This window comes from Pogona vitticeps, chromosome 1 (genome assembly GCF_051106095.1).
Source record: "Pogona vitticeps strain Pit_001003342236 chromosome 1, PviZW2.1, whole genome shotgun sequence".
In the NCBI taxonomy this organism is placed as follows: Eukaryota; Metazoa; Chordata; class Lepidosauria; order Squamata; family Agamidae; genus Pogona; species Pogona vitticeps.
In genome coordinates, this window is record NC_135783.1 from 38,260,281 (window position 1) to 38,274,540 (window position 14,260).

The window sequence follows — 14,260 nt, forward strand, 5'->3', positions numbered from 1 at the left end:
TTTTTCCAAGTAAAATAATTAGCATTCTGGAAAGATCTGTTAGCTTGGGTAACAAGAGTCTGATATCTGATTTGATATGAAGATTTTGTTTTTCTTTTTTACTTTGGATGAGAAAAAGATTCAAGCCTTTATATAGCATTAGCATTAGTAATGGCATTGAAAACAGCAAGTAGCTAAGAGCTGAACAAATTTTAGGATAACCAAAAGTTAATTTTTAAAGGATATTCAGAAAAAATAAATAAAAGCAGTTGCATTATATATAAAGTCTCTTGACAAGTGGTATTATATGCTTACATTGGTTATTCTATGAAATATTTCATAATGAAAATTTAAAGCTATAAACTAGTTTTAGTTTTCAGCTCTAATATATCTGTATAAAATTTAATGTCGTTTTACTTGATGAAGTAAACTTATTCTGCAGTGTGTTGGGCCATACAGTGGGGTCTCTACTTAAGAACGTCCCTACTTAAGAACAATCCAACTTAAGAACAGCTCCATTTGCTAAATTTTGCTTCTACTTGAGTACAGAAATCCAAGATAAGAACAGGAAAAAAAACCCTTTCCTGCTCTTTTTTTAACCTTAGGTCGTCTTAGGTTAAAAAAATTTCTCCCCCTAGTGATAGAGTACGTATTAACCAGCTTTGCATTAGTTCCTATGGGAACTAATGCTTCAATGTACGAACGCACCTCTGCATAACAAAAAAACAGCCAGAACGGATTAATTGGTTTTCAGTCCATTCCTATGGGAAATTTTGCTTCAACTTAAGAACGTTTCAACTTAAGAACACCATTCCAAAACCGATTAAGTTCTTAAGTAGAGGTTCCACTGTAGTTTCTATGGACGGAAAAGAGCAGATACGGATTAAATGGTTTTCAATGCATTCCTATGGGAAATGCAGATTCAACATAAGAACTTTTCAACTTGAGAACCACCTTCCAATACGGATTAAGTTCTTAAGTTGAGACCCCACTGTACTAAATTTAAATGCTGTGGAGAACAATGTCCTTCATTGGAATGGTAGAGTTATCTAGCAGGCAGATGAATAGAGGAGGGAAGCAGAATAAGTTTCATGAAGGTTGACTTGTCTGAAGGAAGCAGTAGTTGTTTGCCCCAATGTTTGGGCTCTGCTTCAAGCAGAAAAATGCCTTGGAGAGATACTGAATAAACTGACTCCCGAAAAAAGTTTCTGTATACAAGGAGAGGGAGTTGGGGATGTGTACTCCAAATGTGTACTGCCTTTCCACTTCTGTGTTCTTGGAATTGCCAGATGATGTCTGGAAAGAACCTATAATTGCATTTGAGTGACTGTGATCACAAAGTTTTATGCAGTCAGAAGTTCTGCCTTACATGTTTCTGATAGCATAGAGCTATGTTTGGATGAGTGCGGTTTCCACAGCTTTTCAAACCTGGGCAACAGAGGGAGCTCAAGAGTAGAATTGGCAAGTCTGGTGCATGGGTTTCCAGGTCCTCTTTATTTCTGTAGAGCAGTGGTTCACATCCTTGGGACCTAGGATGTACCTGGATGAAAATTCCTAGGAGCCTTCACCACTTCCTGGCCAAAATTTCTGGGAGTTGTAGTCCAAGAACATCTGGAGACCCAAGACATGGAAGCATTGCTATAGAGCAAATATTGCCTGCATTTTGTTCAAGTTTTGCTGTAATTCATATGTATTTTGAGAAACAGTTTTTTCAATTTTTTTTTGCAGGATCTGGGCAAACAGCAAGAAAACCTGAGAGATGTTGGTGAGGACTTTGGAAAACAATATGACTTCTCAGAATCAGAACTGGGAGGAGCTACAGAAGACTTATCCTCTTCTCAAGACCAGCCTCCTAAGCCTAGTGGTGCAGAGGGCCCATCTTACTCTTATGTTGCCAAAGGACCTTTTCCGGATGTTGGTGGGAGTGGAGGCTCCAGTTCGAGTCAGAATCCCATCTCTGCCAAAGTGAATGCAAAGCTCTTTGGAGGCTTTAGGAACCCTGGGATTCCTTATGCTCCTGCCTTTGGGCAAAGCCGGTCTTTTCACCAAGACCATTCCTCTGTTGGTGGATTAACTGCAGAAGATATTGAAAAAGCCAGGCAAGCAAAAACAGATCCACAGCACAAACCACACAGACAGATGGTATGTAGCCACTCAACAAAAGCAGAATGTTGAGTTTTCTTTTAAGAGGCTGTGTCTTTTCCTTTCTCAACTTTCCAGTGCAGTTTCTGTAGTATGCAACTTGTTGCTATCTGTGGAGTAATTAGAATGATATAGACAGTTCCTGGAAGGTTCTGGGAGTTGTAGTTCAAAAGAATAGCTTTTCGAAAACTAGCAGAGTAGCATTTTCCTTTGTTTACAGTTGTCCAGATCTTTGTGGTATGTCTACAACTCAGCTTCAAAATGTGCTGTGAAAGTTGAGTGATATATGTTTGAAGTCTACAGAAAGGCAAGCTGTGCACCCCATGTTGGCTTGAATATGCACTATTACAACTAATTAGTAAATATGCTTAGCAAAGGTGTGGGGAAAGTAATGTTATATTCCTATTCCACAGATGGGGTGACTAAGCAAGTTGCCCAAAGCAGTGGGCCTTGTTACATTGTACTGTTCCTTGGCAAAATCTCAACCTAGTGTATTTCTAGGACTCTTATACCCTGTTTCCCCTAAAATAAGACCTAACCTGAAAAAAGCCCTAGTATGATTTTTCAGGATGCTCTTAATATAAGCCCTACCCCCAAAATAAGCCCCAGTTAAGTGAAACCCCACCCTTCACCATTGTGCAGAAACCAGAAGAACATGGCATGACTGTATTTGAATAAATGTAGATTGCTGTACATGAAAAAAAATAAAATAAAACATCCTCTGAAAAATAAGCCCTAATGCGTTTTTGGAGCAAAATTTAATATAAGACCCTGTCTTAATTTTGGAGAAACACGGTATGCCCTTCTCTTTCATTGTGAAATATAGTACTGTGTAAATTCATCAGCACCTTGTTTATTTGAGTGTGTGTTTCCCTGGAATGTCCTGTCTCCCAAAGAGTCTTTCTCTGTTTTTAAATAGGGAGTGAGGAAGATTTCTTATGTGGATAAATGTGTTAAAGATGGACTATTGATGAACTTTTTCCTTTGAGTGGTATACAGATTATCAAAATGCAGTGGTGCCTCGCTTAACGATGTTAATTGGTTCCAAAAAATCGCTGCTAAGCGATTTCACCTTTAAGCAAAACGCAGTTTCCCATTGAAATGCATTGAAAACTGGATAATCCATTCCAATAGGAACGAATTGCCATCCTTAAGCGAAAATCGCCATAGGAAACATCTTTAAGTGAAACGCAGTTCCCCACTGCCAGCAGTGCAAGAACTTCTTCAGGTCCTTGGTGGACAGCTGTTCCTCCTCTGGCTCTTCTTCCTGCTCCTTCATAGCTTCGGCCTGCATCTCGACCAGCTCCTGGGTGGACAGTTCCTGGTCGTGGCCCTCCACCAGTTCAGAAATGTCCTCCTCTGTGACCTCGAAGCCCATGTTCCTCCCCAAGGCCACAATGTCCTGCATCACTGTGGACTCTGGTGCAGGCACAGAAACACCAGTAGCCACACAGTCTGGCCAGAGCGGGCGCCACGCAGAGTTCAAGTTCCTCTGGCTGATGCCGTCCCAGGCCTTGGCAATCATCTTGAGGCAGCCGACAGTGTCAAAGTGCTCCTTCCAAAATTCATGGAGGGTGAGGTCGGTCATCTTGAAGCACTGCCGGAAAAGCTCCTTCGTGTAGCTCTTCTTGAAGTTGTCAATGACCTGCTGATCCATCGGCTGGAGTACTGGGGTGGTGTTAGGCGGCAGGAACATTATCTTGATAAAGCTGAACTCCTGCAACAAGTCGTCCTCAAGCCCTGGAGGATGGGGAGGAGCATTGTCCACGAGGAGCAAGGCCTTCAGTGGCAGGTCCTTCTCCATAAGGTAACGCTTCACAGCTGGGCCAAAACGTGATTGACCCAGTCCACGAACAGGGTGTGTGTGACCCAAGCCTTGGCATTGGATTGCCACATCACCCTCAGCTGGGCTTTGTCCACCTTGTGCTTCTTGAAAGCCCGTGGATTCTCAGAGTGGTACACCAGCAAGGGCTTAATCTTCAGGTCCCTGCTGGTGTTGGCGCAGAAGAGGAGTGTGAGACGGTCCTTCATGGGCTTGTGGCCAGGCAGCTTGCTCTCCTCTTGCGTCAGGAAGGTCCTTTTGGGCATCCTCTTCCAAAACAGCCCGGTCTTGTCACAGTCGAAGACCTGCTGTGGAAGGTAGCCCTGTGTAGTCACAACCTCCAGGAACTCCACGGCAAAGTCCTCAGCCGCAGGAACATCGGAGCTGACAACCTCTCCGTGCCTCTCCACGCTGTGGATGGCGGGTCTGGTTCTGAAGCGTTCAAACCAGCCTCTGCTTGCCTTGAACTCTTCTGGCTCAGCTGAGGTTCCGGGCTGTTGCTCTACGAGGTCCGCATACAAGGCTCTGGCCTTCTCACAGATGACAGCCTCAGTCACTGTGTCCCCTGCATGCTCCTTCTCTCCCATCCAGATAACAAGGAGCTTCTCCACCTCCTCCAGGACAGCTGGCCGGGTCTTTGCGATCCTGGTGACCCCCTGCACTGCATCCATGGCAAGGATCTTCTCCCTCATCACTACAATGGTGCTGATGGTAGATGGATTCCTGCCGTACTCCCTGGCTATGTCCGCGATGCACTTGCCTCCATCGTACTTCCGGAGGATCTCCTTTTTCATCTCCAGGGTCATCTTCTCCCTGGTCGGCTTGCCAACCTGGGCAGAAGCAGGCTTCTTGGGACCCATGTCAGCTGTTGCTACGTTAAAAAACAACAACAGTCAGTGCTTTACATCCACACACCTTCCCACACCTGGCTAAAACTGCCCTGGACAGACAAGTGGCATAACACGCCCCAGCACAAGCTAAGGAAAAAAAACCCACAGGAGAACAAATTCAGACCTACCTTTTGCTGTCCCAGAAGCTATGGAGAACTAGACTGCAGGCCACACCACGCCACGTCACAGGAAGATGTCTGACCAAAGAAATTTTGAAAAAAAATAGACTTAGCATAACAACCCCCCCAGCACAAGGTAAGAAGAAGAAAACACAGAAGACCTACCTGTAGCTGTCCCTGAAGCAGCAAACTCCACCGCAGGCCACACCACATGAACGCCACATGAACCGCAGGAGGATGCCTAACCAAAGAAAAAGAAATTAAACTTGGCCTAACCTTCCCCCCCCCACCAAAAAAGGACAAATGCAGACCTACCTACCTTTTGCTCTCCAAAAAGTTATGGAAAACGCCAACATCACTGAAGACCACACCACACCAACCTCACCAAAAAGATAATGCCTAAAATAAAACTTGGCATTACCTCCCCCCCCAACACAGGAGAAGAAATGTAGGCCTACCTTTTGCTGTCCCAGATGTTCTGGAAAAGTCCATCCACTGAAGGCCACACTACACAACAGAAAGGATGCGTACAGTTAAACTTGGCATCAGACTTTTGCATTCAAACACCCACAACAGAAGCTACTGTATTCCCTATGTTTCCCCTGCAGGGTACCCAAAATTTTAAATCACATTTCTGCACTTTTCTCCCACACAGAACCAATGCAATAGCAGATCCAAATTCTCCCAGGAAAATTTTTTTAAAAGGCAGTTTTAAACTTTAAATCCCAATGCAAGACTCTAGCCACCCCAAAAGCACCCTGCAGTCCCCCCCCAAATAAGAATGAGACTTCTGCAGAACTCTCTCACACCCAAGGAAAACAATCCAAGGGAAAAAAATTTAAAAAGGCAGTTTTAAACTTTAAATCCCAATGCAAGACTCTAGCCACCCCAAAAGCACCCTGCAGTTTCGCCCCCCCCCCAAATAAGAATGAGACTTCTGCAGAATTCTCTCACACCCAAGGAAAACAATTCAAGGAAAAAAAATTTAAAAGGCAGTTTTAAACTTTAAATCCCAACTTTTAAAAGGCATGCACAACCCCCCCTGCAATTTAACAAAAATAAGAAAATAAAAACACAGTGCAGTAAAAAAATTTAAACTTTTAAAAGGCATGCACAACCTCCCCCCGCAATTTAACCAAAAATAAGAAAATAAAAATACCTGTAAGACCTATGTAATAAAACTCACCAGCCACACAAGAGAACAAATGTAAACTTACCTTCTGCTAGCCAAGTTCTCCAGAAGAAACCAAAGTTGCTCCAAACGAAGTCAGCCCTGGAACTCCACGTGCAAAAGTAAAGCCACGCTGCATGGGAAAGGGTTTTTAAACCTTCCCTGCAGAAGGCACGATGAATCCTAGGTATTGACACTTTAAATTTGAAAGAAAATTGCAACATGGAAAAACACCAATGCATCCTGGATATTGACTGTTTAAATTTGAAAGAAAATAGCATCAGGGAAAAACATCCTGAAAGCAGCGACCATTAAAATGCCATTCAAGTGAAGCACGACCCCCGGGCTGTTTAAACCATCGTTAAGCGAAACAGGGGGACCCAAAATGTAATTGCTATGCGAAGCATGGTCCCGAAATTGCTAGGCAAAAATCGCCCATAGGGGCCATCGCTAAACGGAGCGCAAAAACGCTCCAAAAAGTGTCGTTAAGCGATTTCATCGTAAAATGAAGCGCCCGTTAAGCGAGGCACCACTGTACATATGATGTTTTGCAGTCCAAAAAAGGCGCTTTGAAAGTTTCTTTCTTTCTTTCTTTCTTTCTTTCTTTCTTTCTTTCTTTCTTTCTTTTTGACTGCAACTTATTCTGGAAGTAGTAGTCCAGTGAAGTAACCTTTTCAAGCTGATTGTGTTAAGGTTTGTCGCTAAATGGTGTGATCATGTTTGTTTGACTTGGTCTCTGATATGTCTCTTTCAACAAACTTTTCAGGCTTGGTTTTGGCTGGTATTATGATTTGTTTTCTGGCCTATGGTATGAACCACCATGGAGGGCAACCTGAATGAAAGGGTTTAAAAATTACAGGCCTTCATTTCGATACCTCCTGAGAATGCACTGTTTAGTTGTCTCCTTTACTATTACAGGATGTAGGCTAACAAATGTCAGTTTAGTTTAGAGAAGTCAGAAATAGACTTTTGCTTTTTAATGTTTGACAGGTGTTCACCTTCCCTTTGCTGGACATCTGATACTCTGCTAAATGTTTGGGATGGCTAAGAAGCTATACTTGTTTGTTCTCCTTGTGCCCCACAAGCTGAAATCCAGAACAGGTGCAGTGTAGGTTTGCTTGGCACCTCCTCTGTTTTGCATCTCTTAAGAGACAGTCACTCTTTTAGAAGTTGAATAATCTTTTAAATTGAAAAATTATAGGTTGTAATCACAACAATCAACTGGACTAAATAAGACTGATTTCCTGAACTAAAGATATGTTTTTCTAAGCAAAGGTTGGATAAAGAGTCTGGCTTGGCATAAGTCAGTTTCCGATGTTTGCTTGCACGGTCACATCATTGATTGCTGTAGTCAGAAAATTGCAAGTGGATTTTAGCTTTGGCTTTTTCTTCTTGGATTGACAATTGTGATTATGATTGAAGTCAGGGGTCAGATGGTTGTTTAGCAAATGAAGTTCTTTAAAAAGCCAGTGGGAATCCTGCCTGTTGTTTTATACAGTATTGGGTTGGAACCTGAGTTCTAATGAGTGGAACTTCAATAAAGGGACCCTCTAGCCGCACAAAGGTGGGACAGAGAGAGTTTTTGTTAAATAGGCCTTCCCTTGAGCCCTCTGAAAACATTTCTGAGAGATGGCATTGTGGGGTGTAGGGGAAAGAGAGAATAGGCAAAAATGACTTTTCTCCTTTAAAGAAAGGCTCAATTAGATTTAGAAACAGAGTAAGTAGTCTAGATGTTCTGACTATTGTATATCGTATACCAGCCTAGCCCAACTCTGTTCCTTGCAAAGGCCTCTGCTACAGCTTTTCTAGACCAGAGAGAACCAAGTAATTGCGAAGAGTATGGGATAATCTAATATAGCAACATGTACAAACTCTTCCAAAAATGTTTCCAGTCTTAAAAAATATTTCCCTAAGCCACACTAAATTAGGCGAATACGCAGCTTTTCTTAATATGTGTGTGGTGTGTATTTTTGTATTTTCAATAACGTTTACTTAACTGTAAAGTCTAGAACAGGGATCTCGAAACTTTTCAGCGTGAGGGCCACATCATATATGTTCCACATTTTTGAGGGCCAAAGGAACACACATGTACCCGCCCACCTGCATACCTGCCCGGCTGGGCTGAAGGGAACGGACCTGAGCCTGCAATGTTCACTGGGCTGAATAAAAAAGCAAGGTGGGCCGGATGTGGTCCATGGGTCATAGTTTGGAGACCCTTGGTCTAGAAGATTAATAAATTATATTTGTAATTCTTAGCAAAAAATTTTTTGTATGAATTGACAACAACACAGTGTTCAAAATCCTGTTGCATAATGTAAGAAAAATTATGCATTTTGGTCCATTCCTCAGTTGTAAATAAGAAGTTCCTGCTGCAGTAAAGGGGTGTGTGTGCATTTCTGTCTGTTTGTGCACCAAGCCAGTGAATGTGTGCATCCACAAAAGTCACAGCAGGAGTTCTTTATTTCCTGACAGGAAACAGACCAACATAATATAGCTTTGCTTATGTTATGCAACAGGGTTTCAGCTAAGCTTTGTGTGGAGTAAAGAGAAAACACAGGTTTCACAATGCTTGCTAAGGTGCCCCATGGATATGAGAAAGTACACAGGTGATGATCAATTGTCTTGTTTGTAAAAGGATATTACAATGGCTTCTGCCAGAGAGCAGCTGTAAAAGTAAACAAAATTATGTATTTGAACACTCAACTGGCAGCCATTAATTATAACTTTATAATAGAAATTGACTACACAAGTGAAAATGTATAAAAGATGTTGGGTGAACGTGTACTGGCCAGCAATTCAGTCTCTGTCTGTTTTGCCCGTAAACTTAGTTTCCTTGATGAGTTGGGTTTCTCCACATAAAACTGATGCCAAAGTTCCAACCTACATGGAAGGAACCCAAAGACAAAAGCAGATCTTTAGTTGAGATGTTACCCTCCAGATATAAGGAAGTGATACTGGATGGGTGCTGCTAGCATGTGTTGGTTACACTTTTTTCCTGTACTAATTGAATATAACAAAAAATTTCCCGTGGCTAACAATTTGCCTTGCGACACTCATTTGACTACATTGTATTTCCTTCCTTCTCTTACTTTACTCTCCATCTCACCATTGATAAAATCTGTTACATTCTGCAAAGTTTCAAATACAGGTGCAATTTATTGTGATTTTAATGTATGAGTATATTTTGTAATATGGCAGGCCCTCCCATATCTGTGGAGGATCAGTTCCAGGCCCACCCCCATGCTGATAAATGTACCATATTTTTCCGTTTACAAGATGACCCAAAGTATAAGACGAACCCCCCTTTTTCTAACCCCAATTTTAAAAAAGCAGGTCTCAAAGGGCTCCCTTTTTGCTAAGCTATGTGCCTTGGCAAAGGGCAAGGAAAGTGGCTTTCAAAGTGACTGCTGCTTTTCCTTGCCTGTTGAGGAGGTTAGCACACTGAGTTTAGCAAAAAAGGAAGGGGATCTTTTGCTTTGCTAGGGAGGCTAGAAGAGACGGGGAGGGGACAAGGCAGCAGTGATTGGGCAGGCGGGGTGGAGGCAGCAGCCGGAGGCGCGGGAACACGTGTGAATGCTCCTTTGCCTATGCCTCCTGCTGTCCCCACCCCTGGAGGGGACAGAGGGGACAAGGTAGAGACTGAGCTGAGCCCCTCAGTCTCAGTGGAGGTGGTGATCGGGCGGGCGGGGGGGGGGAGGCAGGCATCAAGAGGTGCCGGAGCATGTGGGAATGCTCCTTCGCTTCCGTCTTTGCTTGCTGCTGCTGCTGCCGCCTCAGTTACGGAGGGGACAAGCCCTGAGCTCTGAAAGAGGCAATTGGGAGACAGCGGCAGCAGCAAGAGGCGCCCAAGCACATGCTCGCGACTGCTTCCTTCCATTTATAAGATGACCCTCAATTTTTCCTCTGATTTTAGAAAAAAGTGTCATCTTGTACACGGTAAAATATGGTAGTTTATAGCAAATGCTATACATAGTGTGGTCTTTGGCTCCCTCTAGTGGCCAGTTATGTTCTCACCTTTAGAAATATATATTTCTAGAATTGTTTTAAAAAATATTTTCAGATTATGAATGAGTGGCTCATTGGATACTGTTCCTACAGATATGGGGGTCATACTGTCCTTGATAAAATTAAGAGCAGATGATTTAGCTTATGCTAGTTGCATGCTCTTTCTAATACAGTGGTGCCTCGCACAACGAGCGCACCGTAGAGCGATGAATTCGCTCTACGGTGACGCTTTTGCGATCGCTAAAGCGATCGCACAACGATGGCCCCAATGGGCGAAAATCGCAGAGCGAAGGTCGGTAAGCTGCTCGCTTACTGACCTTCGCTTTGTGACCCACCGATCAGCTGTTCGGCGGGTCAAAAATGGCCGCCGAAACAGCCGAAAGGGGCCGGGGCGCAGCGTTTTCGCGCCCTTGGTAAGCAAGGGGAGCACGCGAAAACGCTGCGGAAGCCCCGAAATGGCTGCGCGCAACCATTTCGGGGCTTCTGGCAGCGTTTTCGCGCGCTCCCCTTGCTTACCAAGGGCGCGAAAACACTGCGCCCCGGCACCTTTCGGCTGTTCCGGCTGCCATTTTTGACCCGCCGAACAGCTGATGGCAGCCATTTTGGCGCCCTCGTTCTGCGAGGGGAGGGCGCGAAAATGGCTGCCGCCTATGGAGGAACTTCGCTGAACGGTGAGTTTGAAAGCCATAGGAACGCATTGAACACAGTTCAATGCGTTTCTATGGCTTTTTCCCTCCCGCACAGCGATGTTTCCCACAGCGAAGGTTAATCCGGAACGGGGCACCACTGTATATGCTTATACCAGTTATTCTATCCAATGAATCTTAGTGTTCTCCTTGGCATCTCATTTCTTGGAGATTGTATTGTGAATTGAATGTTTCCAATCTGTGGGCCATCTGTGGGCCATTGTATTGTTTTCCATATTTGTTGGTATATTCTTGTTAGGATTTTGACACATTCAGTGTCTATTGTTTGAAACAGTTCTATTGGTATCCCATCTGGCCCTGGTGATTTATTTTTTCCTAATGCTTTCAGAACAGCTTTCACTTCACTTTCTAGAACTGCAAGTTCTCTGTCATAGAATTCCACTTCAAAGGGGTCTGTTATCCTTTTATCTCTTCCATATAGATTTTCAGTATACAGTGGTGCCTCGCTTAACGAGCGCACCGCTTAACGAAGAATCCGTATAGCAATCCCTTTTTGGGGATCGCTATACGGATCTGCCCCAATCGCCGCACTTGCTTTGCGACGATTGGGGCTCCGGCGGCCATTTTGGAGCCGCCGAACAGCTGATCGGCGGCTCCAAAATGGCCGCCGGATGACCCGAAATGGCCCTTATCAGTGTTTTCACCCCCTCCCCTCGCCGGATGCGAAAGCATCGCTGGAGGGGTAAGTTTGCACGCTTATTGGAACGCATTAAACTAAGTTTAATGCGTTCCAATAGGCTTTCCTTACCCGCACAGCGATGTTTTCGTATAGCGAAGGTTAATCCGGAACGGATTAACCTTGCTATACGGGGCACCACTGTACTGTTTCTCCTTTCTCTTTATTTTCTCTTGTTCGACTAGTGTGTTTCCTGGTTGGTCTTTCAGCATTCCTAATCTAGTCTTGCCCTGTAGGTCTTTTAGGTCTTTCAACATTCCTAATGTAGTGTTGAATTTTCCTTTGATTTCTTGGATCTTCTGGATGAAATATCTTGTTTTCCCCCTTTTGTTGTTTTCCTCTATTTCTTTGCTCTGGGCTTGATAATAGTTCTCTATCTCTTCATGGTAGTCACTGAAAATCAAGGTTCTGACCCTATTTCTGTCACCTTTTAATTTTGCTTCTCAACTATCCTTAGCAATTGTTAGTGTTTCTTTCATCACCCATCTGTATTCTTTCCCTGTAATATCTCTGGTTTCAATCCACAGTTCTTGTAGTTCACGGTTAGTTGAGTTTATTAATGCAAATCTCTTTATGTGGACTTTAAGCATGAGAAATGTTGTTTAAATTATATTTTGGCACTACAGTTCTTTTAGTCTTCTTTTCCAGCTTTACTGTAATGTTGGATATTAACAGTTCATGACTGGTACCACAGTCTGTTCTTGGTTTTGTTTTTGGTAGAGAGATTACAGCTGCTCTATCTCTTGCTTCCCGTCATATAATTTATTTGATTTCTACATTGGCCATCTGATGATGTCCCTGTGTACAGCCACTTGTGTGGTTGCTTGAAGCATGTATTGCAGTACACATATTGTTGGCTTCACAGAACTCTTAAGAGTCATTCTTTTCTGACTTCTAGGCGGGGTGGATAAAAATCAATGATTATATGTTTAAAAATCAATTTAAATCACAATTTAAATGTGAGGAAACCAGCAAGAAGGGGATTAATCATTCCTACAAATCTGCAGAAATATTGGCATGAGATAGAGGAGAGAAAGAATGCCCATGGAGTTAGGGACCCATCTCAGCAGGTGTGGAGAATTTTATCTTTGGCCTTGGAACATTTTTTTGAGAAACTGAAACTATTTGAGTTCACATGGTATTCTAATTGGGCACTACTGCTTTTCCAATTCATTATTCTAGCAAGAAATTATCAGTTAGTTAGCTAAGAAAGGACTTTATCTGATTGGCTGAAAGGGGTGAACCCTCTCATGAGGAGGTGATGGGATATAAGAACAGTGGTTCAAGGAGCAGCTCCTAGCAGCAGCTTTTCTCCTACTTGCTTCAACCTGTAATCCAGTTCTGCTATTATGCTGAACTCTGCTTGTGCCCTGGAACTATGCTACATTGTAAGTATAGTTTTTGAATAGTTAGCTTTTATTGCTTTCTTTTAAACTCACTCTCAACTGCCTACATCTCTGAATAAGTTTTGTTTTATCTTCATCATGGAACTGCTTCACATAATCATTGTTTTAGAATCTCTGAATTTGCTTTTGAATTTATATATTCTTTTGAAATTTCTGCAATAAAAATAGAAATGTACAGCTGTATTTTTATAATGGCTTGTGGTACTAAAGACATTGTCTTGCATTTGGAAGTCTTTTTGAACATTTTGGGGTATTCTGTTTTCTACCTTGCAAGTTTGGTTTCCAGCCAGAAGCAACATCTTGCATGTTCTATTCTTCCAGGAGCAGGAAAGGAGCAAACAGCTCAGAGGTGTTGGGTTTACAAGAAACTTTCTCAATCACTAGTACATTGATCCACCTGGCAGGCACCCACACCAGGTTAAGCAAAGACAGTGTGGCTAAGTGGTAGTGGATCCTCTCTGTGGTAATCCAACATTCATCACAATTTAAAGTTTCAAAAATTGATTTTTTAAATTTAATGCTTCAAAATCTGATTTTTAAATTTAAATTGGGATTTGAATCAAATCCAGCATGCTCCTATGCCATACAGTGGTGCCCCGTATAGCGAGGTTAATCCGTTCCGGATTAACCTTCGCTATGCGAAAACATCGCTGTACGGGCAAGGAAAGCCTATTGCAACGCATTAAACTTAGTTTAATGCGTTCCAATAAGCGTCCAAACTTACCCCTCCAGCGATGTTTTTGCGCCTTCCCCTTGCTTACGGAGGTCGCGAAAACGCTGCGGGGTGGCATTTCGGGCCATCCGCGGCCATTAATGCCCCCCCGCAGCGTTTTTGCGACCTCCGTAAGCAAGGGGAGGGCGCGAAAACACTGATAGGGGGCCATTTCGGGTCATCCGGCGGCCATTTTGGAGCCGCCGATCAGCTGTTCGGCGGCTCCAAAATGGCCGCCGGACGCCCCAATCGTCGCAAAGCTAGTGCGGCGATTGGGGCAGATCCGTATAGCGACCCCCAAAAAGGGATCGCTATACGGATTCTTCGTTAAATGGTGCGCTCGTTAAGCGAGGCACCACTGTATTTTCTAACAACATTTAGTTCTGCTTTCCCCCATAGGTGTTCTAGTCACCTATGATTATAAGCATGTCTTATTTTGGTGTGTGATCAATTTCCTTTTGGATACTTGCCTAAAAGCTTTCAATTTCATGTTCTTCAACATTCTTAGGTGAAATATAAACTTGAATGATATTTTTTATTTATTTATTTATTTATTTATTTATTTATTTATTTATTTATTCATTCATTCATTCATTCATTCCATTTATACCCCGCCTGTCTGATCATTGCG

At 43.1% G+C, this 14,260-nt stretch overlaps 1 protein-coding gene across 3 annotated transcripts in view; it reads left to right on the forward strand.

Annotated features, from left to right (window-relative positions):
- The window catches only part of COQ8A (coenzyme Q8A), a 96,073-nt gene that overhangs the window by 34,909 nt on the left and 46,904 nt on the right, over window positions 1–14,260 (forward strand). For all 3 annotated transcript variants that reach the window (XM_020809338.3, XM_078383009.1, XM_072991093.2), the window contains exon 3: window positions 1,708–2,121. In XM_020809338.3, coding sequence (XP_020664997.3) covers window positions 1,708–2,121 — 414 coding nt within the window. The remainder of the gene's footprint in view (window positions 1–1,707; window positions 2,122–14,260) is intronic.